General features: G+C 51.1%; 11 protein-coding genes across 11 annotated transcripts; 5 read left to right on the top strand and 6 right to left on the bottom strand.

Annotated features, from left to right (window-relative positions):
* Window positions 1-1,226: 1,226 nt before the first annotated feature.
* On the bottom strand, window positions 1,227-4,250 carry An02g13700 (uncharacterized protein; the record flags this gene model as incomplete). The annotated part of the gene is made up of 2 exons (XM_059746765.1): window positions 1,227-1,795; window positions 1,826-4,250. The coding sequence occupies 2 exons, from the start codon at window positions 4,248-4,250 to the stop codon at window positions 1,227-1,229; spliced, it is 2,994 nt and encodes a 997-aa protein (XP_059600135.1).
* Window positions 4,251-4,836: 586 nt separating this feature from the next.
* Window positions 4,837-5,048, top strand: An02g13690 (hypothetical protein; the record flags this gene model as incomplete). Its single annotated transcript, XM_059746764.1, has 2 exons — window positions 4,837-4,947; window positions 5,019-5,048. 2 exons carry the CDS (start codon window positions 4,837-4,839, stop codon window positions 5,046-5,048), a joined length of 141 nt encoding a protein of 46 aa, XP_059600134.1.
* A 710-nt stretch (window positions 5,049-5,758) lies between these two features.
* An02g13680 (uncharacterized protein) lies at window positions 5,759-8,800 on the bottom strand (the record flags this gene model as incomplete). Its single annotated transcript, XM_001400462.3, has 4 exons — window positions 5,759-5,861; window positions 5,911-7,083; window positions 7,133-8,501; window positions 8,563-8,800. 4 exons carry the CDS (start codon window positions 8,798-8,800, stop codon window positions 5,759-5,761), a joined length of 2,883 nt encoding a protein of 960 aa, XP_001400499.1.
* A 1,321-nt stretch (window positions 8,801-10,121) lies between these two features.
* On the bottom strand, window positions 10,122-11,775 carry An02g13670 (uncharacterized protein; the record flags this gene model as incomplete). Its single annotated transcript, XM_059746763.1, has 4 exons — window positions 10,122-10,189; window positions 10,239-10,531; window positions 10,604-11,127; window positions 11,182-11,775. The coding sequence occupies 4 exons, from the start codon at window positions 11,773-11,775 to the stop codon at window positions 10,122-10,124; spliced, it is 1,479 nt and encodes a 492-aa protein (XP_059600133.1).
* Window positions 11,776-12,840: 1,065 nt separating this feature from the next.
* On the top strand, window positions 12,841-13,872 carry An02g13660 (uncharacterized protein; the record flags this gene model as incomplete). Its single annotated transcript, XM_059746762.1, has 1 exon — window positions 12,841-13,872. The coding sequence occupies one exon, from the start codon at window positions 12,841-12,843 to the stop codon at window positions 13,870-13,872; it is 1,032 nt and encodes a 343-aa protein (XP_059600132.1).
* A 749-nt stretch (window positions 13,873-14,621) lies between these two features.
* Window positions 14,622-15,298, top strand: An02g13650 (hypothetical protein; the record flags this gene model as incomplete). Its single annotated transcript, XM_059746761.1, has 3 exons — window positions 14,622-14,736; window positions 14,817-15,099; window positions 15,181-15,298. 3 exons carry the CDS (start codon window positions 14,622-14,624, stop codon window positions 15,296-15,298), a joined length of 516 nt encoding a protein of 171 aa, XP_059600131.1.
* A 250-nt stretch (window positions 15,299-15,548) lies between these two features.
* On the bottom strand, window positions 15,549-16,876 carry An02g13640 (uncharacterized protein; the record flags this gene model as incomplete). Its single annotated transcript, XM_059746760.1, has 3 exons — window positions 15,549-16,223; window positions 16,280-16,449; window positions 16,588-16,876. 3 exons carry the CDS (start codon window positions 16,874-16,876, stop codon window positions 15,549-15,551), a joined length of 1,134 nt encoding a protein of 377 aa, XP_059600130.1.
* A 447-nt stretch (window positions 16,877-17,323) lies between these two features.
* Window positions 17,324-18,864, bottom strand: An02g13630 (uncharacterized protein; the record flags this gene model as incomplete). The annotated part of the gene is made up of 2 exons (XM_001400457.1): window positions 17,324-18,439; window positions 18,490-18,864. The coding sequence occupies 2 exons, from the start codon at window positions 18,862-18,864 to the stop codon at window positions 17,324-17,326; spliced, it is 1,491 nt and encodes a 496-aa protein (XP_001400494.1).
* Window positions 18,865-19,720: 856 nt separating this feature from the next.
* An02g13620 (uncharacterized protein) lies at window positions 19,721-21,292 on the bottom strand (the record flags this gene model as incomplete). Its single annotated transcript, XM_001400456.1, has 1 exon — window positions 19,721-21,292. The coding sequence occupies one exon, from the start codon at window positions 21,290-21,292 to the stop codon at window positions 19,721-19,723; it is 1,572 nt and encodes a 523-aa protein (XP_001400493.1).
* A 613-nt stretch (window positions 21,293-21,905) lies between these two features.
* An02g13610 (hypothetical protein) lies at window positions 21,906-22,261 on the top strand (the record flags this gene model as incomplete). Its single annotated transcript, XM_059746759.1, has 2 exons — window positions 21,906-22,094; window positions 22,199-22,261. 2 exons carry the CDS (start codon window positions 21,906-21,908, stop codon window positions 22,259-22,261), a joined length of 252 nt encoding a protein of 83 aa, XP_059600129.1.
* A 1,329-nt stretch (window positions 22,262-23,590) lies between these two features.
* An02g13600 (uncharacterized protein) lies at window positions 23,591-25,713 on the top strand (the record flags this gene model as incomplete). Its single annotated transcript, XM_059746758.1, has 3 exons — window positions 23,591-23,777; window positions 23,855-24,896; window positions 25,044-25,713. 3 exons carry the CDS (start codon window positions 23,591-23,593, stop codon window positions 25,711-25,713), a joined length of 1,899 nt encoding a protein of 632 aa, XP_059600128.1.
* Between the last annotated feature and the right edge of the window lie 1,681 nt (window positions 25,714-27,394).

Below are 27,394 nucleotides of genomic sequence, written 5' to 3'. Positions count from 1 at the left end.
TGGAGTTAATCGCGGGTTCGATGCGACATGTACTTTTGCTTCTGCTGAGCAGAAAGTGAATTTCCCAGTGATAGTCACTCTTGTTTTAAGGTATCCATTTCAATATGTTCTATTCAACTATTTCCTTTGAGAGTCAATCCACAATTAAAGCCATCGGCATCTGGAGGCGCTTCGGAGATAATTACCATATAGGACAATAAACAATAGTCCGCAGGATCAATGAGGCTAAGCCCTCATCTGGACTACTTAACGTGCCATCAACCTCCACAGTAGATAGCCTAGCTTCCTCGCCACACACAAGAATACGAGGAGGCACCGACGGATAAAGTCGGTGAGAAAATAGCCCCCATTTCACAGCCCAATTCTTCGTCAACCCCTCCCCCTTAAAGAACCATCAAAGTCCAATACATACAAAGATGGGTGTCTGACCAGCCCTGTAAATCGGCCCCCACTTTATCTGCAAGGCTCTGAAGAAAAGAAAATACATTGGATGGCCCGAACGTAGCAATGATGCGATTAATATCCAGTCATCTTATAGGGATGTATCCTGCAATGCAGGATTCATTATCAGCTGCCAGCCCATAGCAGGATTAGTTACTTATGTTTAGTTGAATTCGCAATGGGGCTCGCCCGCTCGCTCGAGCTCTTTTTCTTTTTTTTTCTTCTTTTTCATTCCCTTCGGGCAGCAGTGTCCCAGGGACACGAGCATCTTCGTGTCTTCGTGTTTTCACTCTCCAATTTCATCCGTAATCCGCTTTTTTCTCTTTACTTAATAGCATAGAACGTGACCCTATTTCTCTCCCTTTCTCCTTTCACTATGATTGTTAAAGGAATCCGCGCGACAGCGCTCCTCCTCGCGACATGCATATCGACAAGCAGCGCAACAGCTACATGCTACTTCCCCGACGGGTCTATCGCCAGCAACAACGTCCCCTGCTCATCGGACACGTATTCCGCATGCTGCGGCAAATCTGACGTCTGTTTATCGAATAACCTCTGCATGGATACGGGGGAACAGCCATATGTTCTCTCCCGGGGGGCGTGCACGGATCCAAATTGGGAGTCGGACAACTGTCCGTCTGTTTGTCGTACGTACTTGATTCGTAGAGCTTCTTAAGTTGATGGATGAATATGTGTGGGGGAATAAATCATCGCTAATCTGGATGTGTTCTATAATGTATAGAAGACATCAACAAAGATGGCGGCTGCTCTATTATCAATCTGCTCTACAAAAATGGCGTCTCGACGTATTGCTGCGGTACTCCGATAAGCAATGGTAGTGACGTTATTTGCCCGTATGGGAACTCGTTTGAGGTCGCTACGGGGAAGATGCTGTTTGGGTATGCTGCGCTTGCGAACTCTACAGCGGATACGTCGTCGGGAAATAATACGTGCGCCTCTTCTAATTCGTCGTCCGCGGTGGCATCTCCATCCGCCTCGTCGTCTTCTTCCTCCTCCTCATCCCCTTCTTCTTCGCGGGACACAGCCATCGGTGTTGGGGTTGGGGTTCCTCTGGGCGTTATTGCAGGTGCTTCACTTGTGTGGGCGGTTTGGGAGAGGAGGGAAAGGAAACGGATGCAGAGGCCCAGTGGTGGTGGCAACATGGCAATGGAGCAAGGGTACTCTGAGGCCTTGGTAAAGACACAGCGACCGCCTGTTGAATTGGAAGTTAATGGGACGAGGCATGAGCTGCTGTCATAATGTTGTGAGTCGATTGAATGTTTAGATGCCCTGGTTCCTCGAATGTACACGATACTCATTGCGGTTTGACCAAGGTGAACAACAGGGTCAAATGCTACCATAATCAGTTATTATGGAAAAGCACTGTATTCAGTGTCCGGAGGGTTGACATGAGTGCTTTGGACGTTCGGTTCATCAAACGAAATGCCACTCGTGCCTTGACTTAAGAGAGCAAGCGCGTCCTGGTTCGGGTCGCTTTCGTCTAGAGATACGTAATCCTGAAGTTGCATGTTCATTTTGGCAAGGCCGGGAAACCCCAGAAGTGACCCTGTGATCGGTCCGTCTAGGAAGAAGCCTGGATCGTATATCTCACAAGGGTTCCCAGACAGCGGCCAGGTTTGATCGATTGCCATGAGTGGCAAAGGCTCGGAGTAATCAGGAGCAAGAGACGGGTCTGCCATCTGGTTCATGCTGAAGCCCAGGTCCATTAGAAGATCACTTGCAGGAGACGAGTTACTCAATGGGTTCTGCTCGTTCTGACCAGAAAGCAGTGCTGATTGGGGAACGGAGGTTGATTCAAGATGCTGAAAGGCTTGTTTCGCACGCTTCAATCTCTTCTTCACCGGCAGTAACGCTGCTCCAAGCCGAGACACTACATCGCCTTTACAGGCTTGATGCAGCTGGTTGGCAATATGGACTAGCTGGCTTTGTCTTAAGCTGATCATATTGCGCTCCTCAATCGATCCACGCTCGTGTTTCGCATATATGTACGAAAATCCCCTGCTGCAAGTGTCTAGAGCATATAGCATTATTTTGGATCCATTGACGCCTCGAAGCTCTTGCGTAGGCATCAGACTAGTCACTTGGAAATGGCTTTGTCGAGTAATAGCAAGAAGTGCAGAAGCCGACAGACAAAATGAGTCCATGACTGATTGCGAGATCATCGGCCGCTCTTGACCCCTTTTGTCTCCAGAAAAAAGCATGTGAATAGCAATACTATGGTACGCATTCAATAGCAAAGACCGTGAAGATACTATGGTGACCTGGCTCTCCACGAGTTCGATGGCATGGAGGAGGATCCTATGCATCCTCGACGCCAAAACAGATCGATCATAGCAAGGCTGAAAAAGTTGGTGTAACTCGTGAAGATGCTGTTTTTGCCATGGCACAGCTTGCTCTTCTTTATTCTCTGTAGGCGCATTGAGATACAGCGTGTAGATATGGGCCACTGTACTGGTGATGTGACTGAGTGGCCACAGACACCGAGTAGCCTGGAATTGGGCCTGTAGCGTGGAGATGTTTCCCGATTCGCGGTCTAAGTGGAGAATGGCTGAAGCTGCCTCATCCAGGCACGGGAAGTCGGGCGTCGTTTCCGGAGTGAGCAACGAGAATGGCTGATTGCTTTGCATGAACACCCATGTTGTGGTGGCCAAGCAGAGCCAGTAAATGTTCTGTGCCAATTCTTGCTCGACGATACCTATATCCACGCCATTAAGCTTTCTGCCACACTTCCTGCAATTATCAGCCTGCCAAAAGGTGTACAAAGTGGCAATTGTACGGCAGGCATAGCCTGTGAAGCAGGTAGCGCGTCGGGCATGGCCGAGGCACAACTCCCTCCATCCTACCAGAAACAGTGCCTGAGCTGTAGAAAGAACCGAGGAGTGTCCAAGCACCACCGTGCGCTGCTTCAGCTGCAAGATAGCAAAGTTGTAGAGTGTCTGAGGATCATTTGGAATATCTTCATGCAGCTTGCTCACGATAGGCTGTATATCACATGCATCAGCCAATATGACTGCTAGAAGGGCCTTATCCACTGTATCATCCTGGATTGCCGTGATTAGCAGCGTTTTAGAGACCAAAGGTGACAATGGATGGGCCGAAAACCACACATCAACCAGCTGAATGATCAGGTGCTTTCCCAGCGCCATCAAAGGATCGACATCAAACTCGAGACTGTCGAACATCGTACGCGTGGTGTCCGCTGCCAAGGTTGACACATAAAAATTCTGATTCGGAGCCTCCAATTGCTGAACTCCCAGGAAACTAAAACGGAGCGGCAGGATGCCCACCATCTCCGACGCCATAAAGGACAGCAGCCCATCATAGGTCAAAGGAAGCTGTATTGGACGAAATGGGGGTTTCCGAGGCGACTTGTCCAATTCCCGCTGATAGGTGGCAATTGCAGTTTGAAAGAGATTAGAGCCCGAGTCAGTTTTCGTGATAAAGTAGGCATCGAATCTCCGGTCCAGCTCATCGCCAACATGAATATTCAGGTCGGAGCTGGTTGCAGAATCCTCGTGGCCATGGGCTGCCGAGTCGGGTGCCAAGGAATTCTCTGCAGATGCCCCCGACTGCAATGGCGACGAATTATCGCTTCCATTGTTAGTATGTAGTTCCGACGTCAATGGAGGCTGTGATGTTGTTGTTCCTCTCTGCGCGGGCCGTCCCTTTCGAGCTTCCAGGCTATATTCGCAGCTAAGGTTGCGCTTCCGACAGGCACTGCATATGGATTCACCGGAACATCGAATCTTACGAGTACGACAGAAGACACAGCTGCGTCGCAGACCCATGGTGAGATATGGATGCGCTAGGAGGGAATAAATTACCTACAAATGGTCAACATGGCGGATGGACGTCAGCAAATGAAGCACAGCCTCGTCATGTGAATCAGCCCGAACCCGCTGCCTAAATTGGCACTAGTCCTAGTATTATTCCTTACTAGAAGCATGTATGAGTTTCGGCATCAACTTCACCACACTACATCGAACTGCAGGAGGCAAACATACATTCTACTATTCTATGAAGATCTGATCTGCTTCCCGTACGTAATCAAATTGACCGTTATGCGCATACAATCGCTCAGCACGATCTGCAGAACCCGATTTAGATATCTCCTTGCATATAAAATTGCCCGAACAAGCCACTGAGCAACAATAGCATCTAATAATATGCAACGATCTGAATGATCAACCTCATCTTTCACTCTGGTGAGGGTCGATGGCAATAGACTAGTTGCCTTACTTGACCGTTCCTTTGCTATATAAATGGGTTCATACTGCCAGCTCTTGATCTTTATTCTCTACAACTCAGAATCACCTTTCTATACTATCATCCTAAGATCCCACCACCGATAAAAGATTATTACCTGTGACCACCATGAAGATCTCATCCATTCTTTTCACAGCCCTCTTTGCAGCCCTTGTCACGGCTGGACATGTGCACAACGATGACAAAGTGTCTGCGCATGGAAAGATGAAGCGACAGGCAGTAAGTAACGAAAGCAATATACATCCTTGCCTTTATTTGAAGAGAATATATTGACTTCTTATCTGAAATAGGAACTTGAGAAATTGCCCCACCACCATTGAAGCCCGTGATTGCTGTTCCTCTTGTCTGGGTGCTTCTCAGTACACTTCGATTAACATCCGGAAGTGCTGCGGCGGCTGTGGCTGCTAAGGGATTGTTCCAGTTAGTTTGGTTGGAGGACCGTGGCAATCATTTTTAATCCATGGCAAACTATGCCCTGGGCAGTGACTCTCAGAGCTATCTGCCTCATCATGTCATGGCTTAGATGTTCCCTGTTGGCATAGGTCTTGTGCGGTTATTCGAATGCAAAGGATTGGGATTGAGTCCATAGTCCTCATTATCTTCATCACTAGACATTCATTTTCGGTACTGGTGGCCAGAGGTTGTTGCTGATTACATACTTCGACCCTGCGCTGGATACTAAAGACTCTGTCCTTTGTAGATGTTAAGTGGTCTTCGACCACAGTATAGAATTAGTAGTGGCTTTATTTGACATGAAAAGCTAGGTGATTAAGATTTCGAACGAGGCAATGATAATTGAAGACATTTAAAGAATAAGAGTCATTAGTTACAGTATCGAGCCCCCAAAATTAGCCATTAATAGTGGTAATAATCATTATTGAGTGTCGCTGCATCATCCAAATTGTTCGTAAACCCGACTCCAGTAACAGGTCTCAACGAATCCCGAAATCCCCATAGGTATCATAAATCATGTCGTCACACAAAGCGTTATCAAATGCCCCAGCTCTGAATCCCACAGACAGTGTCCAACTTATTCCTTACGATCCGGGTCAATATCTTGTTTCCGGAGCTTCTCCCTGTCTACCTCCTTCATCGTCACATCTACAAAGTTCTTGGGAATCGGTAGGGACTCCCTGACTTAATTAGTGGATTACCTACATCAGAGAGGCGATGACTACTTACCGGAGAAATTTGATCCTCAAGTTCCTCGCACGGTCCTTTATTTGCACCTGGTTTCGGTTTTCGAATCGAGATTCTCCTTCCTTTTCAGGCTGTATCGCGTTCTCGTCTTCGATCTTTGTCCACGAAACACCATGCTCTTCGATCAAGCGTATCAACCGGGCATCTTCGGCCTCTGTCCAGCCTCTGGTTCTCCGCTTAGGTCCCGGTGGTGGCATCGCCCGCCGGTCATCCCTCTGTGGCGACCGGGCCTGTGCGCGAACTGGCGAGCCAGCAGCTTCCTGCGATCCGGAACGACGTCGGCCCTGGGCCTCACCCTCAGCTTCTTCGCGGCCGCTGTCTACCCTTGCGCGCTTGCTTTGTCGCGCCTGCACGGGCTTTTGGGCACGCCGACGTTCCGTGGCTACCTCACGGTCATCAGTATCATATTCCTCTTCGCTCTCAGAGACAGACTCAGTTTCGCGTCTGCGTTTGGGGGGCCGTCCACGAGGCCTCCGTTCTGCACTTCTCGGACCCGATGTCTGGCTAACCGGAGAAACGCGCACTGCATTTTCCTGGCGGTCGATGAACGCAGGTCGGGAGTTATTAGAGGCATCTGGAGTAGCCCGCGATCGAGAATTCGCCATGTTCCAGACATCCCTGCTTGAGGGAAGCGAAAGGTTGTTCTCCACTCTAGGAGGCGCCAGTGTAGAAGCAGGCTCTCGGCGGGGTCTCGGGACGGACCGATTCATCGGAGGACTGTGGGACCTCTCCGGATGGTTCTCAGTATGCTGACTTATATCAAGAGGTTCATCGTACACGAAAACCTCAGTGTCTTCGGCCGTTGTATGTTCGTCGTTCAACCGCGTCTCTTCATGCGTCTCATCGCCATCATTCAACTGGGTATCCTCATAGGCTTCAGTGTCATTGTTAACCTGCGTTTCATCATTTACGAGCGTGCGAGAAGCGTCAAAGGTAGTCTGCGCCTCGTTGGGCGGTGCTGGGGTCGTTGAGCTCCGCCGAGGTGGGATTGCAGACACAGTCTGTCGCCTGTCGGCTGCAGATTGCTCTGCCACCTCGGCAGTATTGAATCTGACTGAGTCAGATTGTCGGCGAGAGCTTGACGCATCAACTGAATGACGAAGCTCTTGCCTTCGTTGGCCCATCCGGGCGATAGCGTCTCGGTTATTAAAGGGGCTTCTCTAGGTTAGCCGATGGACAAACGCGGAGCGAAGGGAATACTCACTATTTACGAAACTTCTTCTGAGGCCTGGTCTCGGAGGGCTCTGTGACAGCAGGAGGCAAAACATCGTGAGCTACTGAAGGGACTCTGGGCACGCTTCTCTCCGGTTCAATGATTTCAGGGACAGTGTGGAAAGGGTTCTGGGCAGACATGGGTGTCATGACTTTTTGTGCAGTCGCAGAAGCGGTCGCAGAAGGCCTTGCTTGCGATGAAGGCTGCGAGACCTGTGGCGTACCTGAAGTAGTAGCAGACCTGCGTGCTGTATTTTCAGTTGTGGATAGACGATTAGAAAAGCGCCCACTAGGTGTGGACAATGACGGAGTGCCGCCTATACTTTGGCGTGACTTTGCAATGGTGTAAAAGCTTTCATGCATGTCCATGGAGCTTATTTGGCCTTTCAAGTCATTGTTTACCTCGTCACATCTCTTGCGAATCCATCGGGCGGCCTGCATGACGAACTTCTGCCAGCGGTAGTCACCCTTGAGCGCACCGATAGTACCGTCGACTTCCAGAACGACACGCATATCATCAAAACGGCTTTCAACATCACTCCGATATCTAGACGGAAGTTCCCCTCTAGCGTCAGTGAATCTTTCCAGACTGAAGCCGCGAAACCGACGTTCGGCATCACTTGGTGCGTCCTTGGGCACGTCCAAGAAAAAGCCAGTTGTCAGTATCTCGACTGGGTCAAAGTCATCATCATCCTGATGTGCTTCGAGCTGCATTATCAAGTACTGCGTGCGAATCTCTAGAGCCAGCTCCCAAGTCTCCTTTTCCAGGTAGCTTTCATCAACGGACTTCTGAACACCCTGTTCAACCAGATTTGCCATGAAAGGTGAAGGAAACTCATCGTGGATGGTAGAAATTGCCTGCTCTGGGGAGGATTCAGTACCAGGTGTAGCCAGGAGCATTCGCAACGCAAACCGAGCACAGTTGGCTTTGTAGAGGACAGGCTTCGAGTAGTCTTCAAGTCCACTGACGTCCACAATATGCTCCACGTCGAGATAAGTCAGAGGGCTCTTCTGGCCAAAGTACTTTGCTTCATGGTTCAGATTGGTCACAGATCGCTGCAACCGTCTACTCTGAGTGCCAGCAGGATCCCTCAGCTTCTTTGCCGTGCTCATGATGCTGACGGGATCTGCTGACCCAGGAACGAGGAAATCGAGCACATTGGCAGCTGCACGCTCCAAGTCCGGAAGTGCCTCGACCATAATATCGACATCCAGATCATTGTCCGGTTCTGAAGGCAAAATAGTAGTACCCGAGATGTTGTGTTCATCCTCCGGAGTCTCAGGAATAACTTGGTTCCCATACTGCGGGCCACTCTTCTGAGCCGACCTTTGAGGGGATTCTTCGACCACAACATCCAAGCCTGCATCAAGGACAATGAGAGACGCCCCAAACGGACCAGTAGCAGTAAGAAAGAAACTCACCCTTCCCGCTCACCCGTCCCTTACTTTGGGCCCCCCACCTTCTCCGACCGGCACCTGCCGACGGCTCGCCATCCTCACCATGACCACGAGGAGCCTGTTGAGTCCCAAGTCCCTCCAACTCTCGGCTCTGGCTTCTGGTGACACGCCTCCGCATAGGACTGCCCGTCCAAACCCCTTGACCTTTCGACAAACCAGTCGAGGGTTGTGCGACCTCTCGCGACTGAACCAGCCGCGCCATTCTGCCACCACAACAAACGCGCCCGAGAGGAATGGAAGGCGGTCAGCCGGCCGAGCACGTGAAACTGGGCAGCTATATACTTCAAAAGGGTCTGCTATTGATGCTAGAAGCCTTCACTTGGAGTAAACCGATGATAATAGCTGTTGTTTTGAGGCGGCAGTGATATTGTCGATAGCTTGGATGGCGTAGAGGAAGGAAAAGGAGAGATGGTGGTTGTTGGGGTGCTAGCGGTCAAACCCTTGGGGTAACTCGCTTATTCAGCAGGATTACTAGCCCCGATAGGGTAGGCGGTAGCAGCTAAGTTACTAAACCCTAAACAAACCCTAGAAACCCTAGAACCCAGAAACCCTTGAACCCTACTGTTACCATAGTTATCGGACCATGAATTAGGGGACCATTCGACCACTGCCACCATTTAAGGATCCTTACTATAGAAATATCATCGTTTAAAGGACATGGACTTGTAAATAGCAGTTTCCACTGCATGTTACTGAATAAGATGTATGTATCTGGTATGCCCTCTTTCTATTACTTAGGGTTTAGGAAGAGAGAATTAAGCATATACTACATCAAAGCTTAGCTTGTAAAAGGAATTGCATAAAAGTTATGGCTGAGGTTCATTCTGCAGAGGTTCTACGCCGGTTAGTAACTATTGATCTCAAGATACGCCCTGATATCAGACTGCGGACTGAGTAAACTATCGCTCAAGACACCTATGAGTTGGTGTAAATGACATGAGTTGTGTAGTAGTCATCTACCCAGATGATCTGCTCGAACTGTTTAGGATCTGTTATCTTGTGCTAACTACTAGTACTGAGTATTGTGTGTAGATTTCGAGATAGTACCGGTTCAACTTCACATGTAGATGCCACTGGCTGCGGCCCGTACCGACAAAAGTTTTATATGATAGTACCACCTGATACAATGAATGATGTGTGCGATGAGACAGTTCCAGAAAAAGTGTTGGTATTCTCATTGGCCTCAAGGTGACTATTAGAAATAGCTAGACACATTGTGCCGACTAAAATGAATGGAATGTTGTACTGCAGAGGCGAGGTACTATGGTCTTAGATGCGGGCCGTGCGAGCTCTGGGATGTAATGATAATAAAGTTGACTAGTCAAGATCTTGTACCAAACTGGGTTAGTTCCATCGATACACTACGGCATACAGATCATTTAAAAAAAATAAATATAATTATACTGCATCAAGAATTTTATCAAAACATCGCTAAGGCGCGAATATTACAAGCACCATATCGCATAATCTATACTGAAGAGAACCACCCGACATGGGAGACATGAGCGGGAGCAAATTAAGGTCTAATAGATGGCTTCGAACATATAGATGACACCAAAGACCAAGAATGCGGTGGCACCGCCCAGCGTTACTGTGACACGTTAGCAACAGCCGTGAACTTAGGAAGGAGGAATACATACCGACGCGCATGCTGACCTTGCCAGCAATAGCACTGCCGCCAATAACGGCGGCCGCAGTGCAAAGTCCGTGTCCCGAGATAGCACCGATGGTCACCCACCAGTAATCTTGACCGGCAGCCATAGCAATAGTTGCGATCTGACTGCGGTCACCCCATTCACCCAGGAAGGTCATAACGAAAGTTTGAACCCAGGCGGGACTGAGGAGAAGCGAGAAAAGATTGTTCATTCCGACAAGAACATCATTCCAGCGGTTACCAGAGGGAGAGGAAGCACGAGAAGACGATGATGAGACACTTTCGGGTGGTGAGGGAAGACGGTTACCAGAGGAGCGAGACTTGCGACGACCGACGCGGCCAGCCTCCAACGAGTGGGGAGTCACAGAAGAACGGCGACGGTTCAGACGCAGCTGCTCTTGCTCCTTTTCTTCCAGTTCCATTTCGACCTCCTTCATCTCCTCTCCAACACCCTCATCGGGCGACATCTCGCGACCTTCCTTGAGCATCTTCAGACCGAACACGAAGAACAGAACGGCAGCCAACAATTTCGTCAGGGACTTGGGGATCAGAGTAGGTACTGCGTGTCCTAGGACAGCCGAGAGAACTGTCATGAAGATGAGGGCGCTGAAAGCCGCGGAGAAGACGAGCAGACGCGGATGACGCATGGCCATGAGCGCGGCAACGAGGAAAGTCTTGTCACCAATTTCTGATACGATAATCATAGTGAAGGAGAACAACAACGAATGGAATGCAGTTCCCTCCTCAAGCGGTTCGCCAGGCTTGTTGCCCGCCGAGGAGCCATGCTTGTCGAGACCGAGAGGGCTATCTTTGACCGTGGCCGGGGACTTGGGAGGTGGGATGTCGTGTGGCTTTTCAGGCAAATTTGCGGGTTTCTTAAAAACCATCAGCAAGCGTCATCAAGTCTCATGATAGTAGGTCTCAATTACCTCCAATTTGCCCAAGGTTGAGTCGGTGTTCGATCCCTTGGTGTCCTTGACATCGGCATCCTGACCCGCCACTGGCAGCTTTTGCTGCTCGCTGTGCGGCAATGGAGGTGCCTCCTTTGGACTTCCCGGAGTCTTCTCATTGTTGTATGGCTCCCTCAACTTCTCAGATACTCCACCCTCTGTTCCCCGAGTGCCCTCCTTGGGACCCGTCCGATGAGGATCATCCATCACGCCGTCGTTGGAGTAAGGGATTGGGTTGCCATCAGGGCCCAATTGTTCCGCTTTAGGGTCGGTTTTTGCCTTTTCCTCCGACAAGGTGGTAGAGCCTGTCTTCTTGCGATCCCGCTCTGCACTTGTTTCCACCCAGGGACCAGCATGTGGCCGGCCATCCTTGCCGTCGATCGGGGCGTCCAGCGTCCCTTTCGCGGGCTTGGGTGCGGCAGCGGCATCTATTTCGACGGCATTTGGAGTCAAAGCTTCCCGCTCTGCGAGAAGAGAGTCCTTTGCACCGTTGTCGGCCGAGCTTGGATCCGTGAGCGCGACCGGAAGCGCAGGAAGGAGGAAGAGGAGAAGCGACGAAGAATGAATCTTCATGTTGTAAATCTGTGGTCGTCACAGTTGAATCAATTGCAAAAAGAGGAAGACGTCGTGTAAGTGATACAAGCAGTAGTCCACATGAACCGATAAGAAAAGACCGTAAACGAAGGATTGACGTGAAAGTTTGGTTCCAGGTACGTCGATCGGTGTAAATCAAGCCACGACAGCGATCCGAGCGGACTCAAGACACGCGATCGGGAGCAATGGCGAGACAAGGCACGAAGCGCGGAGTCAACGGGATGGACTGGTCATATGAAGCGAAACAAGTAGAATACATGCAAGAAGGGAAAGGAGCGAAGCCGATAAGCGGTTGTCGAGGGTGGCAGGAAGCAGGAATCTGGGAGGTTTCTTTTCCGGCCGCAAAGGGGCAACGCCGCCTCCACATCACGTGGTGCCCGCTTGCGGTGGTCTGGCTCTTTTCCCCGTTTAAATCCCTTAACTGCTTGGCCAGCCATCGTCCGGCTTGCAACTGGCTGCAATCGATGCAAAGAGTGAGTTTCCGGGGAAATATTGTTTCGGCTGTACATTATGTGCAATTTGGGGTCATTTCTGGGGTCTAGCTGAGCATGCTTGCACTGTAGTCTCTCAGCTGAATGCTGACCCCTCAAAACCCAATCGGGCTCGGTTGAATTTAGATGACTGGGCGGGCCGACTAACTAGTAACTAGTACTCCGTACTTAACTAACTATTAATATCCCCCCTCTTTGATAGTCGTGCCTGGCTGCCTCCCCATCTACATCTCTCCGGGCGCTGCACATCTATTAGTATCACCCACCAAACATTTGGCCTGGGGCCTACGTACTCAGCTTCTAGTGCAATCAAGTGCTCACTAGTTGAAATGAGGATCTTAATCTTATTATCCTACCGAATGTGAATCATGGCAGATGTTCTTATCGCTGCTGTGCAACACCTATGAGCCATTCACTAGCAATGCATTCAGTGTTATCAGCCTTCTCTCACTACAAACTCATCGTAAACCAAATTCTCATCATGGCACGTCTCTGTCACTGTTTATGACGTCAGTCTCAGCTTTGTTGACTCTTCTGGCTATCGGCTTTGAAGATGTCGGACTCAACAACAATCAACAACACGCTCGCCAGCCCAATCGGGTCCCTTGCCTCCAGTCCCGGCAGCACCCTTGCTTCCCAATCCGACACTCCTCCAGCGCGGCTGAGCGCCAGCAGTGGCTTTGGCTTCGCCTCCGCCTCCGCCTGGTCTGAGATCTATCAGAATGAAACTGAGAAAGCTCCGGCCACGCAGTTGCTGAGTATTAGCGATAATCCCGGCCATCTCGAAAGCGATCCTTCCAGCCTTGTGGAGCACAGCCACTTCAGTGACGACTCTACAGACAGCATGGAGGACTACGATATCGTCAGTGGAGCCAGCTCCCCAAGCTCCCTGTCCTTCCAAATCGTTGAGCCAGAACGAGAGAAGCTCTACCCAATCGCCATCACCATATTCGTGGGAAGTCCACGTGCTCAGAAAGATCGACCCGTCCATCTCAGCTGCATCGTGCTCACATCAGATTGGCGCCAGGACTTTTTTCCAAACTCGTGCAAAAACAAAGCCGACAAGGCAGTGAAATGCAAAGACATCATAAAGTACAACGAGCAATGCCTTCCTCAGATCGCCAAATTTGCCTGTGCAATTTGCTCTGAGCCGACCCGCGCCCGAAAATTCGTGCATCAGCCCATTATGTTTACCCGAACCAGCAAATCCGGACTGGAGGATGGACCCCGACGCCGGCTGATCATGCGATTGGGACAGCTTGTTCATAGTCGGTGGAAGTTCCCTGACATGAATGCCACGCTTGGCGGTGCGGCGGAAGCTCAAGTCTTCGAAGTCGCCATTCCGGTGTGCAACAGGCCAGCCTGCGGCATAGCAGGTCGGACGTCTGCCCACCAACTCATCCGGGCCATTGTCTCGTCCAATGCGGACTTGGACCCATCAGTGCTGGACCTTGACATGGTTATTCCCTTGGCTGATTTAGGGGCTGGCATAGGAGATTGGACGCCAGAAAGAGCAGAAGTTTTGGTGACGAAGCTAGGGCCAGACTGTGTGCCTCTGGAGGTGCAGTCGCATGTCGAAGCATGATGGCTGATCAGGCGGGGGATTTGGTTATGATCTACGACTTCAACGCGGTAGAGAGATGGTTTATGAGCAAGATGGAGGTGTTGCCGGCGAATATCTATTATGAAATTATGACCTGGAGAAAATCGGTGGATTTACGAATGACTTGACTAATGGCCGGAAATGAAAGACGAGACAGATAGAAGTCGATCTAGAACAAACCGAAAAACGGAGTTTCTCGCCCATCAATCCCGCAGTAGACAGTATCCACCGTAGCAGTTACAAGTGGGAGTACGTACTCCCAACCTAGACTCCAGCATCCAATTTATCAAGTATGGCCTGACTCGGCATCCACCACATCCACATCAGATAAGCCCGATCTCCAGGCAACCATCAACCAACATCCATACCCACATCCTCATATTAAGCATACACAATACTAAGAATCTAGATATCTGACACCGATCCTCACCGATCGTGTGAATCCTACGGTAAACCCACCGCGGCAACTCATCCCTTAATCTGCCACCCGCAGTGTGTGTGGATCCCACCTCAAACAAGCTTAAGTATTAGCACCGTGACGAAACACCAGAACACTTCTAGACCGGGAGATGGGCTCCACCCCCTGTTTGAGATGAAGTGATTTACGTATAATGCTGTTGATATAGGTTGAATGATGGTGAGGCTATATAAGGGACATTCCTGACACCCTCAATGCTGCACTTTTATCTCTCAACCAAACGAACAAACGAACTTTAGTATCCACGGCAATCATGCAGACCAAGTCCCTCCTCACCATCCTCCTCAGCGCCGCTCTGGCTGCTGCTACCGTTGACCCGGCCACTTCCAACACCAAGGGCAAGTGTCCTGGTACTTACAACTGCTCTGGTGTGTATTCCTATCCTCATCCAATATTATTTACTACAGAAATAAAAGTAACAATACTAATAAAACTGATAACCATATAGCCGCCAAAACCTCCACCGCTATCCAGGCAGCTGAGTGCTCCCACAACACCCGTACTTCCGGTACATTCCCTTTCCCCCAGAGACAATCCGCACAAAAGAAGAAAAAAAAATATACTGATGTATGCGATGTAGAAACCCAAACCTTCGCCGTCTTCGTCACCGACCACCAGTACGACTCCTCCTACGGCGCTCCCTACGGCACCTGCAAGGCGTACACTTGCACCGCGCCGACGGACAGCGAGATGACCGATTCGGATGATGACTGCTGGACTTTCTTCTGGAAGTACGTTTTCTCCCCCGCTTTTCCCCAAATTCTGGGGTATCTTGTAGGTAGTAGAAAAGAATGCTAAATGATTGTTCGCAGCGACAACGGCGAGTCCTCTGGCTCTGGAACTGGATGTATTCGCAGCCCTGATGATGGAACTTGTGGATGCGAGAACTCCGACGGAACTTTTGTTTATGGGGGAACGGATTGCTCTTAACTTGACTACAACTTTCTCATTGAGGGTTGAGTAGTGGGTTACTACTTCTGGGTAGTAGTATGTGTATTGATTTGCGGGTTCTAAATCATTGCATTATAGAATACTATATCCCGGAAGTAATAGGTAAATGGCCAACCAACATAACAGCATAACAGGTACAGTACATGATCATAATATCCATATCCACAACGAAAATATAAGCATACCAAAAACACCCATCATACTCCAACCAAGCACTTCCAAGTTACTATCACGTCCTCCCCGTCCCATCCAACTCCGACGGTCCCCTAACCATAGCCTCATACATCACCTGTCCCGGTCCCTGTCCCTGTCCCTGTCCCTGTCCCTGCCCATGCGGCCCCTGATACACCCCTCCTCCTCCCATTCCCCCAGCCTGATGCTGCATCTGCATCGACTGCTGTGGCGACTGCACCCCATCCCACCCCCATAACCCCTGCCCCAACGGCGGCGACAACCCACCAACAGTCGCACCGCTAAACTCACTTTGCGGCACCAACGCACTGCCTCCATCCATCTCACTCTTCCTCTGCCCAGCAGCATTACTACCACTTCCTCCTTTTCCAGTACTCTGCCCCGGGCTCAACAGCGCCGCCCACCTGGCCGTACGCTCATGCCTTCCATCTTGACTCGACATCCACTGCCGGTAAACTCTATTTCTTCCCAGGAGGAAGAATAACGCGCCGAGAATGGCGATGAAGGCTACGCAGCCGATGACGATACCGACGATGGCGCCGGTGCTGAGGGTGGGTGAACTTGAGGAGGGGGAGTTGGAGGGGGATGAGGTTGAGGTGGAGGTCGAGGTCGAGGAGATGGTGCCTTCGGCGGGAATGGATTGGCCTGGGACGAGCATGTAGGGGTAGGTTTTTGCGCGGTTGTATTGGGTTTCGAAGGTCATGGTCGAGTTCTATGTTTCGGAAATGGGTTAGTTGGGATGGTTGGGGGTGGGGGAGGGGGATGTACCGGGTTTATGACGCCGACCATGCCGTTGCCGATGCAGGAGTCTATGGCTGTACAGTAGAAGAATGTGGGCTTTTGGGTGTTAGTGATGTTTGTAGTGAGAATGGGGTAGGGTAGGATGGGGTGGAGGGAGGTACTTCTGTGTCGTTGACGACTAGGGACCAGGTTGGGGGCTATGTTATGGCATTAATATGAGGATGATGCTGAAGGCATGATTGATGGGAAGGCTACCGGTCCAACCAACTGTCCATCCTCCTCATTGAAACTATTGAAAATCCCCGAGTAAAAGATCTCTCCGCTGGCAGGCACACACGGCGCAAGGTAATCTGCTTTCACGACGGAGTGATTTCTCGGATAGAACTCGAAGACGATAATATCGCCGACCGCAGCGGAGACATTATGAGGCGAGTATTGATGAGGATCTGCCTTTGAGCCGACCTGAACAGTATGGGTTGCTATCGCGGTGGAGGTGGTGATGGCTCTGGTGGTGGAAGTGGTCGAGATGCCAGTCGTGCTGCTGTGAGATTGGGCTGATGCAGTGGTAGCGAGCAGCATCGCCACAAGAACGAGCAGATGGGCTGCCATCAAGATGAACAGCATTTCATCAGGTATGTGCGCGATATACTTAAGATTTACGACGGGGAAGTTGTTCCGAAGGACAGGCGAAAAGGTCGACGGATGGATGGGCGGCCACAAAGAAAAAAAAAGATGGATTGCCCCTGGATGAGATAACAAAGAAACTACGATGAAGATGACCGGAAAAGGACGCTGCATAGGCAGGTGCCCGAATACACAGAAGAGGGGCTGAGTATTATTTTTCCTCCTACGACGCATGGATCATGGATGGACAGCCTCTTCCCACCTCACACCTCGTGTTCCCGCATCGATCAGCCCGTGGCGCTGACTGGTTAGGGCTGGACACGATGATCTTGGCAGCAGCGGCCTGTCCTGTCACCAGGCGGGACTCATTTGTGTGTAGCTTCAATATGTTTTACATTCATTTGACAGGTCTCGGAATGGGGGGACAGTGACTCTCTGTATCTGTATCTAGACTGAGGTGCTGTTCGACACTTGGATCAGTGTCCGCCGGTATGTGGTCAACGGCGGGTTTCCAGTGTCTTTCACACGTAGAATCAAATGCAACAATTGGCAGCCATCCTCGTCGCAGCTGTCCTCCGCTGTCGGAACCTTAACCGTTGCGACTCTTCCACCAGCACTGGTGGTTATGTTCAAATCGGCTACGTTCCCTTCCGTACTCGCATTATCAGTGGACGGCTCCAGGTACTGGAACCATTCGAAAGACAGACCATCTCCGTCGGGGTCATACGTCTCTCCCGCATCCAAGGTGATCTTCGCCCCCACAGACGCATTGACAGTGACAGGATTCAACCCGCCCGCCCCGTTCACAACCACCACCGGGTGGTGGTTCCAGGTCTTGTTGGTCTCCGAAGCGGACAACGTCCACTGCATGCGCGCCGCGAAATCATTCTGATATGCCTCTCTCCAACGCCAAATGGTCGCTTTGTTAGACTTAAACGTTTGATTGTTCATGCCGATGACCTGGTCCTCCGTGTCGCTGTAGTGGTTGTCCCAGTCACATGTTTCACAAACCGGCGTGTACCGTCCGCCCCAACTGCCATAGCTCGGGTGTTCGGGATCACCCAGTCCGTTCTGGATCATATACAGCAGCGTAGGGCTATCTCCTTCCATGATAAATTCGAAGTCGGGATATTTGGCCCCTAATGGTCCGATCCGAATGTTCTTCTTCAACCATTCGTGCGTCACATACGAGGAATCCGGGCCGCCTTTATCGAAACCATAGTTAATCTCGCCGGAGATTCCCGACCAGGCCGCCACTCCATACTGATTGAAGCCGTGCATGGAATTGATAAAGTGGATTTCGGGCCAGTTCTGGCGGATCCAAGCCCCAGTGTCATCCTGGTCGGAGATGGTGTAGACGCGCAGGTTCGAGCGGAAGGATGCGGCCTCGGAGGGAGAGTATGTGAGGGAGATGTTCAGTAGAGCCTGTGCGAGGACGTTGTCACCACCCCAGGACAAGACCCAGAGGGGCTGGCCAGAAGTTGTGTTAGTGAGGCTTTTGACGAGAAGTTCAGCACCAGGACTATAAGTGTTGTTGTTCTTGAGAGCCTCCATGCCATATACCTTCATCTGGTCAGTTACGGTCAATGTCTGTAGTGCCGGTAGGGACATACCGGAAGACCATGAGACACAATCCCTCTCATGTATTCTGCCGAAGGGTACGGCGAATCTTCAGGAGCATTTTTGTTCAGGTTATCCACGACCTTGGCGTAGGCATCGATGGTGTCCAGCATTAAGTCCGGGCGGACTTGGTCTCTCAGCCATGTGGAAGTGACAGCCACAATGCCTTCATTCTGGAACTGATTACTGTAGACGAGATAGCGAACAAGAGATTCAGAGTCATCTGGCTCATTGGCAATATCCGACAGAATGAAGATGCGCGGCTTGGTAGGGTAGGAAAGAATGGATTTATTCGAGCTGGCTTGGCCATGAGGAAGAGCCAGAGTCAGCCCTGCGCTGAGGAAAGGCAGACACCCAAGGAACCTCATCTTGAAGATAACTGCGACTGAAGAGAGACTTGTCCCATTCTAACCACCACAGCTGGAACAACAGACATATTTATACCCTTTTCTGCACGCAGACGACTTGTTTGTTCCCGGTGGAAATTCGGATGAAAGAGATGATGCAATGCCGCGATGACACCCGACAAGAGCCATACTGATTGCTGATCGGCATGCGGGGATGCGGATGCTTGCATTGTGGGGTAATAATCGCAGATGAACCCTCCCCAGAATCACAAAAGGTGATGCTGGACGAGACAATGGCTGAAGAATATCCACTCCACCTCCCGATTCGGCGTGGCTACGCACTCCGCTTTCAGTTACTCGTGGCTCGAACTTCCCGATCGGGAATATGTGAGGCGCTCCGCAAATTTATCCTGAATAGCCGATTTGGGTGAATTTCACGCGTCAAGTATCGCACGATCATTGTGATTTCAAGTGTGAGATGGTGGGGAGCGTGAGGGGCTGTCGTCAACTTATCACCTGGACTGCGTTCACTGTTTCCGTTGTTTCCGGGAATATTGTCTGAGAGGAAAGACTCATCAGCGAGTTGCGCTCAGATTGCGGGTTGCTTTGTGGTAGACCCGTGTGCTTCGCTCTACAGTTTTTATTTGTTTGCTAGTTACACCACTTTGACTGTATTGTCGAGCACACAGTGTGCACTGGTAATGACCTACAGTTTGCTACACTGCACCAACTTGTCATTTTTGGTAACTCTGGTAAATCTGTGCTTTGGGTGATTTCGCATTAGAGCTACCGAAACTTTTGCATTACTACTACCTATAGGTTCTTGTACTAATGTTGACGACCGACTGGCACTGCAGACCTGGTCTAGAAAACACACTCATAGCGGTAAGGTCACGACACTCGCTTTCGAGGACAAAACATCATTTCCCCAGTCCTCCTCCTCTAGATCTTCGTCATCTAGAGCCACCGGATTCACCGCCAGCGATCCCCGAGGCACAAACGAGGAAGTAAGGACCAGCAAGGAAATCACACTGAACTGTACACTGGCCACATTCCGAATAGCCAAATGGATGTCACCCCCTCCAACTGGACCTCCGGTCTCCACATACACCCGGTCAATGTAACTTCCCAGCAGTGGCGAGATGATGGCATACAGGACGATATAGGTCGAGTACAAGAAAGCCATGACCGCCCCGAGTGCGGAAACATTGTTCGACGTTGACTCCATTCGTGTTAGCGTCGCCTGGATATACGCCGCCAGGGAAACATCACCAGCCGCCCAGCCGAAAGAAACAGGAACGAAGCTGATGGCTGCGAACAAAGCATCTTTAACCCGATGCACATGGGGCTTCCAGAATGGCAGATACCATGTGATGAGAAGCATGAGCCCATCGACTCGCAGCCAAGGCATGGGGGTGCGAACGCGGTTATTGAGAAAGATAACAAACAATGCGCCGAACAGCTCTCCGAGGTTGGACCCTCCCACCATAATCTGCGACCATGCAGCGTTACCTAGATAGCGACGCGCAAGTGCTGGCATGACCGCGCTCTCAAGATAGCGATGAGCATACAAAGCAATCGAATATCCGGGAAGCAACCAGATAAATTTGCGTGTAGTGAAGATGATCCGCGCGCCCACCCAAATGGACTCTAGAAAAAGCTTGATTCCTGTCATCGCTGCTCGAATATAGGAAGTCTGATCGGGTGTTTCCGCCGCTTTGTGAGCTTTAAACACATCATCTCCAAGGAAGGACCAAGCAAGAGCTGCAAAGGTAAAACAAATGGGTGTCACGAGGAAGGAATAATTGTTCCCCAGATGAGGAATCAGAGCCAGTGCAGTGCAGAATGCGCCAGCAGTACCTGCTACCTCGTAGAAAATGTGAACCAGGGCGTCCAGACGACGCAGTCTCTTTAGGTTTCCGCCAACAATGTCCCTAGGAATGATGCGGCGGATGAGCTCGACCATTCCATAACTAAAGCCACTCATGCAGTAAATAGGGATGATGCTGTCCGTATTGTAACGACCGTAGTAATGGAAGTCGTCCTGTGGGTGGTGAGGACGGAAGACGGCCGGGACAAAGGTGCCACCGGTACAAGCATCCATGATCAGGAGGATGGCGCTGAAGATGCCAAAGGCAAGCATGGCTGCCATTAAGATCAACCGAGCTGGGTAGCGACGGATCAGGGGGGCCATCAGGATTGATCCGACACACTGACAGGCTTGGTTGAGGCCGACCATCAGTCCGACGCGTTGGAAGGTCTTGGGGCGCGTGTTGGTGCGAAGAGCATCATAGTCGTAGCGGTTGGTGGCGAGTGTGATAATTGATCCATTGAACGCCTCAAGGCCAAACTTGTAGAGTATAATGCCTAGAATGTAGCACGCAGCTTCACGCCGTTCTTTGGGCGTGAAGTCATTCCAACCATTGCGAACGCTTTTGAACAACCCCATTGCGTGGGATTATCTGCTCTTGCAAATCTGTAAAAGAAACAGGATTCAAAGGATGTACAGTCACGACGAGTTCTGCAGCCAGACAGGATATCTTGTGAAGAGAACTGCGATATTTACATGAATTTGCACGGTCAGAGAATAACAAGTCGAGATAGTCTGGCGTGCCATGCTGATGAAGTTCAGTTGGAATTCCTACGCAGGGACTAAGTACACTACACCGTGGGCGGTACAGTTGGAGTGAAGTGAATCTAAGGTCAGATTTGAAATGAAAGTAGATAGGTGAAGGTACCATGACAAGTGAATAGAAGTTGAAGCTGGCAGAGGAAGAGGCCATAGAGAGGCATTCTAGTAGTAGTTAGCCTGAGGCAGCTGGGCCAGCACATGCATGCACATGGCATACGTCTATCAGGGCCTGAGGATCTGTCATATCGACGGCTCTCTGCTGTGGCAGGACAACTCCTGTCGTAATACCTGACTGATGTACCGCAAAGACAGATACATAGTCCATTATCTATCCGGCTACTACCCACCAGGCTGCACAGCTTATTAGACTTGACTTATAGTTGGACCCCAGTCCGGAAGTAAGTCCGGGCATCTGAATGATTGGACCGCCATGCGGGCGATTGCTCAGCTGAACAGCGACCGAGATCCACCTGGATGTCTTGCGCTGGACGTTAAAAAGAAAGACAGAGTGCATGCGATGACGACATTTTGGTCATCCTGTGCGCTCGGAGCGCTTTCTGAAGCCAATCTTCGTATCGCCTTTTGGGCCTCACCTCCCCTGATCGTCTCTACAATCCTGGTTGCCCGGTCTGGTTTGCAACACCAAGCTTAGACTTACCCCACCTCACAAAGTCCGCTGCAGCATTAACCTGGCGGCTTGCAAGCCAGTTGTCGTTAATTCAGGATGATATATCAGATGATGACCGACTGGCGCGCCCGATGATCCCTTCGAGGATCGCCTCGTGAAATTGACCCCACCAAAATAACAAAGCAACAAACGGTCAAGCAATGGGTGAAACACGGCAAGAAGCCGACCAAAGAAAGCCACAAAATGCAGCCAAAAAAGGGGACGGAATGGATGAAGAAGCAGCAAGAGTATTCTTCTCTAACGGAGAATTCGAGTTTGGGTATTTGACTTACCACGTCGTGCGTGCGTGCTTCTTGCATGTTGTCGACATACAGACGGACCGTCTCGTGCTTGGCAGGTAGGCAGGCCACGTGCATCCCCGACCGCATGTGTTTCGCCTCCCCCCAAAGATGGGAAGCTGGGAATGCTCAGCCATTGCCCGTTTTCACGGTTCCGGAGGGGTTGAAAATTTCCTAGTCCAACCACTCCCCAAGTAGCTTATTTCGTCACCATTTACGACAATTAAGAGTTAGCTATCTACCTTAGTTGAACCGGCCTGAGTCAAACAGCTATGCGCTGGTGTTTTCCAGACCTCCCATGTGAGCTCATGCATGTCCGGCTTGTCGATCGGGGAGTTTAAATCTGGTCAATCTCAAGCGTAGCGAGAATGCCATTGGAGACGCCAGAGGTACTCGGCCAGTCGCGGGTGTGGGGTGGAGCAGTGAGGTACCCATCCGGTACCACTGCGGTGCAATCAAAGAATGACATTGAATTGACACCCCGTTCTCAGCTTAGCAGTAGCACCACACTCACCTGAACTAACCTAAAAACTAAGCTGGAGGGTGGCTCTTATCGGGAATCGCCTTCGATTCTTTCCCCCCCAAAAATCCTAAAAATTCTCAAAACGCCATCGTCCACTCAGCCGCGTGATCCCCCGCCCACCATCCTCACCGACTGATTCGACGCTGTGTTTCTTTTTATCATTCATTATCATCGTTTGTTTGGCTTTCTCCTTATTTTTTTTTATTCCTTTTCTTTTTTCCCTCTAGTCCTTCGTGCATCCTGAGGATATATATGGCTTCCTTCCTCCCCCACCATGTTGCCTGCTGAGCCTGCGCAGTTGCCGGTTCTGCTTTTTCGTCGCAGGCCGTGATTGAGCTTAGTCGCTTCGAGGTGTGGAGATACTATATCATCCTCGGCTTGCTTGACCATCGTTCGATCAACAAGTGGCCTGTTCAGTCTTTCTGGTCTCTTTGTGTATTATATTTCATCTGTGTGGTTAGAAACCCCATACCGAATGTTTGTGCTGCCCTGAAATTCTCCTCTTCCTCCACCCTCCCAAGCTATCGCCAGGGTCCTAGCTAACTAGACGCTAATCTTGCAGATACTAGCTTCGATTCGACAATTGCGGGACCCCTTCCCCGAGCCGTTGCTCTGATCCCACTGCAATGGCGACTGGAGAAGAGCCTCCCACGGCGTCCCCCGCGCAGCAGTCGAACCCTGCTAGAGGCTGGTGGAAACGGCTGCGGGGGTCTAATGCCCCTGAGACGCCCGCCATTACAACGAGTCAAAGCCCTTATCGCCCCAGAAGGACGCTGGGTATTCTGAGTGACAAGGAAACAGATGAAGTGCCTGGTACGTTGCAGCTGTGGGAGCGATCATTCGCTTTGCTTGTGGAGTATGATCTTGCTAACATTGACATGGGAATTTAGGGACTGTTCTTCTGCTCTCGTCAAACCGTAATGAGCCTCTCGGTTTGGAACATCAACCGCACCGCGAATCCCATTCGTCGCTGCCATCGCCTTATCCACTGTCCCGTTCCTCTTCTCGTGCTTCTCGTGCCTCTCGTGCGCGCCAGCAGAAAAAGAAAACGCCGGATGGCAACATAGTGTTGGATCCTCAACCCGATGACTCCATGAATGATCCTCTCAATTGGCCTGTATGGCGACGAGATGCAGCTCTGGTGTCGTTGGGGTTCTATTGCCTGATGGGGGGCGGTATGACCCCAATTCTTGCTGCCGGTTTCAGCCAAGTAGCTGCTGCGTATGATGTGACCACCCAGAAAGTCGCATATACGACAGGGTTGTACATGTTGGGTCTCGGGATTGGGTCGGTGATCATGTCTCCTACAGCTATTCTGTATGGAAAGCGGCCGGTATACCTCCTTGGAGCGACCCTTTTCATTCTTTCGGCGGTCTGGTGTGCGCTGTCGCCCAACTACCCGAGCTTGGTCATTGCTCGTATTTTCCAGGGCATTGCAGTAAGCCCGGTCGAGTGCCTTCCCTCTGCAACTATTGCCGAGATCTACTTCCTGCACGAACGGGCGTACCGGGTCGGCATCTATACCCTCCTGCTTCTAGGAGGCAAGAACCTGATTCCCCTAGTGAGTGCAGCTATCATCGGGAGTCTGGGGTGGCGCTGGGTTTTCTGGATTGTTGCTATCGTTGTTGGCGCTTGCCTCGCCCTTCTTTTCTTCTTTGTCCCCGAGACGTTCTGGGACCGCACACCTCGGCCACGAAAGGCTCACAAGCGCCCCAGCTTTTACCGCAGTGTGTCGAACATCATGTCCCATGGACTACGCGGTCGACCGCCTCACGCTCATCGCCTGGAGGAGAATCCTCCGGATGATGACCTCAACTCCCAAGAGCCGAAGAAGTCCAAGAAGGGTCATGTTGGGTTTGTGGATGACCATGATGAGGAACCAGAGACCATTTCTGAGAAGATAGAGGAGCCGGCTGGCCAAGATCCTATATCGTTAACACCAGAGCGTCCTGCCACTGGGTCGACGCCAAGCGAAGATCCTGAGAAGGCTGATGGGCTCCTTCATCCTCCGCCGTTGGCACACATTCACCCCCATGACATTGAAGCTGCTCGGGAAGCGGCGATCTCTCCATCACGCAGCGAGTCGCTGGACCCGGGTCCGCCGATCACGTCGGCGGCTCGGTACACCAACCGACTTCGGGATCAGCCGCCTATCCCGTTCAGTTACTATCTCCGTCCATGGAATGGCCGGATTGCTCATGACAACTGGCTACGTGTCGCGGTGCGGCCATTCATTCTCTTCGCATACCCCTCTGTGCTGTGGTCGACGGTGGTGTATGCCCTGTCCGTCGGCTGGCTCATTGTGCTGTCCGAGTCGGTTGCTACCATCTATGAGCAGCGAGACACTTACAACTTCACCGCGCTGCAGACCGGTCTCATCTACATCTCGCCCTTTGTGGGGGGCCTGCTGGGGACCGCTGTGGCCGGTAAGGTGTCTGACATTATTGTACAATATATGACACGACGCAACGGGGGCGTCTACGAGCCGGAGTTCCGGCTGGTGATGGCGATTCCCATTGCTATCTCGACCACCATCGGACTGATGGGATTCGGTTGGAGTGCACAGGAGAAGGATGCTTGGATTGTGCCCACGATCTTCTTCGGTATCATCTCATTTGGATGCTGCCTGGGTAGTACGACATCCATCACCTTTTGCGTCGACAGCTACCGCCAGTATGCTGGGGAGGCACTGGTGACATTGAACTGGAGTAAAAGTAAGTTGCACCAAAACCACAGCATTCCCGAGTGAACGTGGATCCGCAAACTAACGATTGACGCAGATGTCTTTCATGGGCTGATCTTTTCGCTGTTCATTGTTGACTGGCTGGACGCGGATGGCTCCCGGTTGGTGTTTATCGCGCTGGGAGTGATCCAGCTGGGCTGTCTATTGTTTTCGATTCCCATGTACATTTATGGCAAACGGGCCCGGATGTGGACGGTTCGGATGCGCCTGATGGAACGATTCTAGAGGGCCGGGTGGACGGACCGGGACCCTATTGGAGGGAGCGGATCGGATGATTCTTGATTTTGGGTTGTAGATCTGGGTTGTATCATGATACCTATCTATATTAGATCGTACATATAGTTGACTATTTGCTGACGATTGGAGCTGTCATGCCGCCATCGAGCCCCATTTGACTACTGTGAGCAAGCCCTGCGGGGGTGCTGGGGTCATCTAGCCCAGACCGGTTTGGATGTCAAGTGAGCCCGGAGAGGGCGGAATGTCATACAGCATCCACAATGAGTAATTGATCCCTGCAAGTCATCTTAGTACTTTCCATGAATAAGATGAACCCTTGTGTGTATGTGTGCCGGGCCACCGACACCGCCACCCTTACACATCTCGCAGTCACCAAATTTAATTTCAATTCATGTCCCGTCCCCATCCAAAAGTAAGGATTCTCAAAGTATTTCATCCACAACAGACCCAGTTAGGCAAGCCACAAATCTCCCCGCCCAATCCGGATTCTAGACCGCTTAGTCACCGCCATTGCCTGTCCCGCCAGTTGACTGGCGGCTGAACGGGCACCAGCTGCAGCCCACGTCGATCATGATGCGCCCCACGACGTCAGAGAGCAGATGGGGGCATAACTAGTAACTGCCTTATTCAATTTGCCATCTCATTAGTGTGTGTACTAGACATGCTGCAGCGGCTGAGCAAATCCGCACCGGATACTACCAGTCAATTAAGTACGTACCTCGACACCTGAGGAATGGAACGGACGCGGCCAGAATGGCCCCTGACTGGTGGCTTCGCAGCCCGGAAACGGGGGATTTAGAGCCAATGAGGATCCACAGCAGACCCCTTGACCAGCTGGATTGAGTCTAGCGTCAAACGGCAAAACCGGTATTGCAATGCTGTGACTGGCCAATCACGGATGGAACACAACAGGCTGAAATCAACCTGAAATCTGTTTTGAATCACGGCGCGGGAAGGGAGACCCTCGGTTACGGGATTGATTAATTACGGGAGGCAGTTGGGTTGAACCAAGGGAACGCAAGCACAAGCAAATTGTATGATTAGACAAATCGATACTTTGGGGGACCTGGTGGAGTTGGCATCCTCCATCACTGATGGGCCTCGCCATCTCATTCGTCGGGGTATCCGTCCATCATTCTGGTCCAGTCTGCCAATGCCTTATTTTTCGCTTGCCACCTTTACTCTTTTCTCGGTTGCCACGGGATGACTCCCAGGTACTGAACACTGACTGACGACGACGACGCTCCCCTCAAGGCGTTGAATCGGGGACTAACTAACTGGTAGTGGATTGTGCCTGTCCGTTTGTTGGAATGAGCGTGGGCCGGAAATCCGCGACTCCCACGGCTGCCATTTACTACAATACTGGCTCTGCCCGACTACAGACGCACTTTTGCCCTCTCCTGCACGCAGTCCTTGATATTAAACAGCTTGCCTTTCCAACCTTGATTCA

The sequence above is a fragment of the Aspergillus niger genome (genome assembly GCF_000002855.4).
Source record: "Aspergillus niger supercontig An02".
In the NCBI taxonomy this organism is placed as follows: Eukaryota; Fungi; Ascomycota; class Eurotiomycetes; order Eurotiales; family Aspergillaceae; genus Aspergillus; species Aspergillus niger.
Note: the sequence above shows the minus strand (reverse complement) of the source record. Positions and strands in the feature narration are given on the sequence as shown.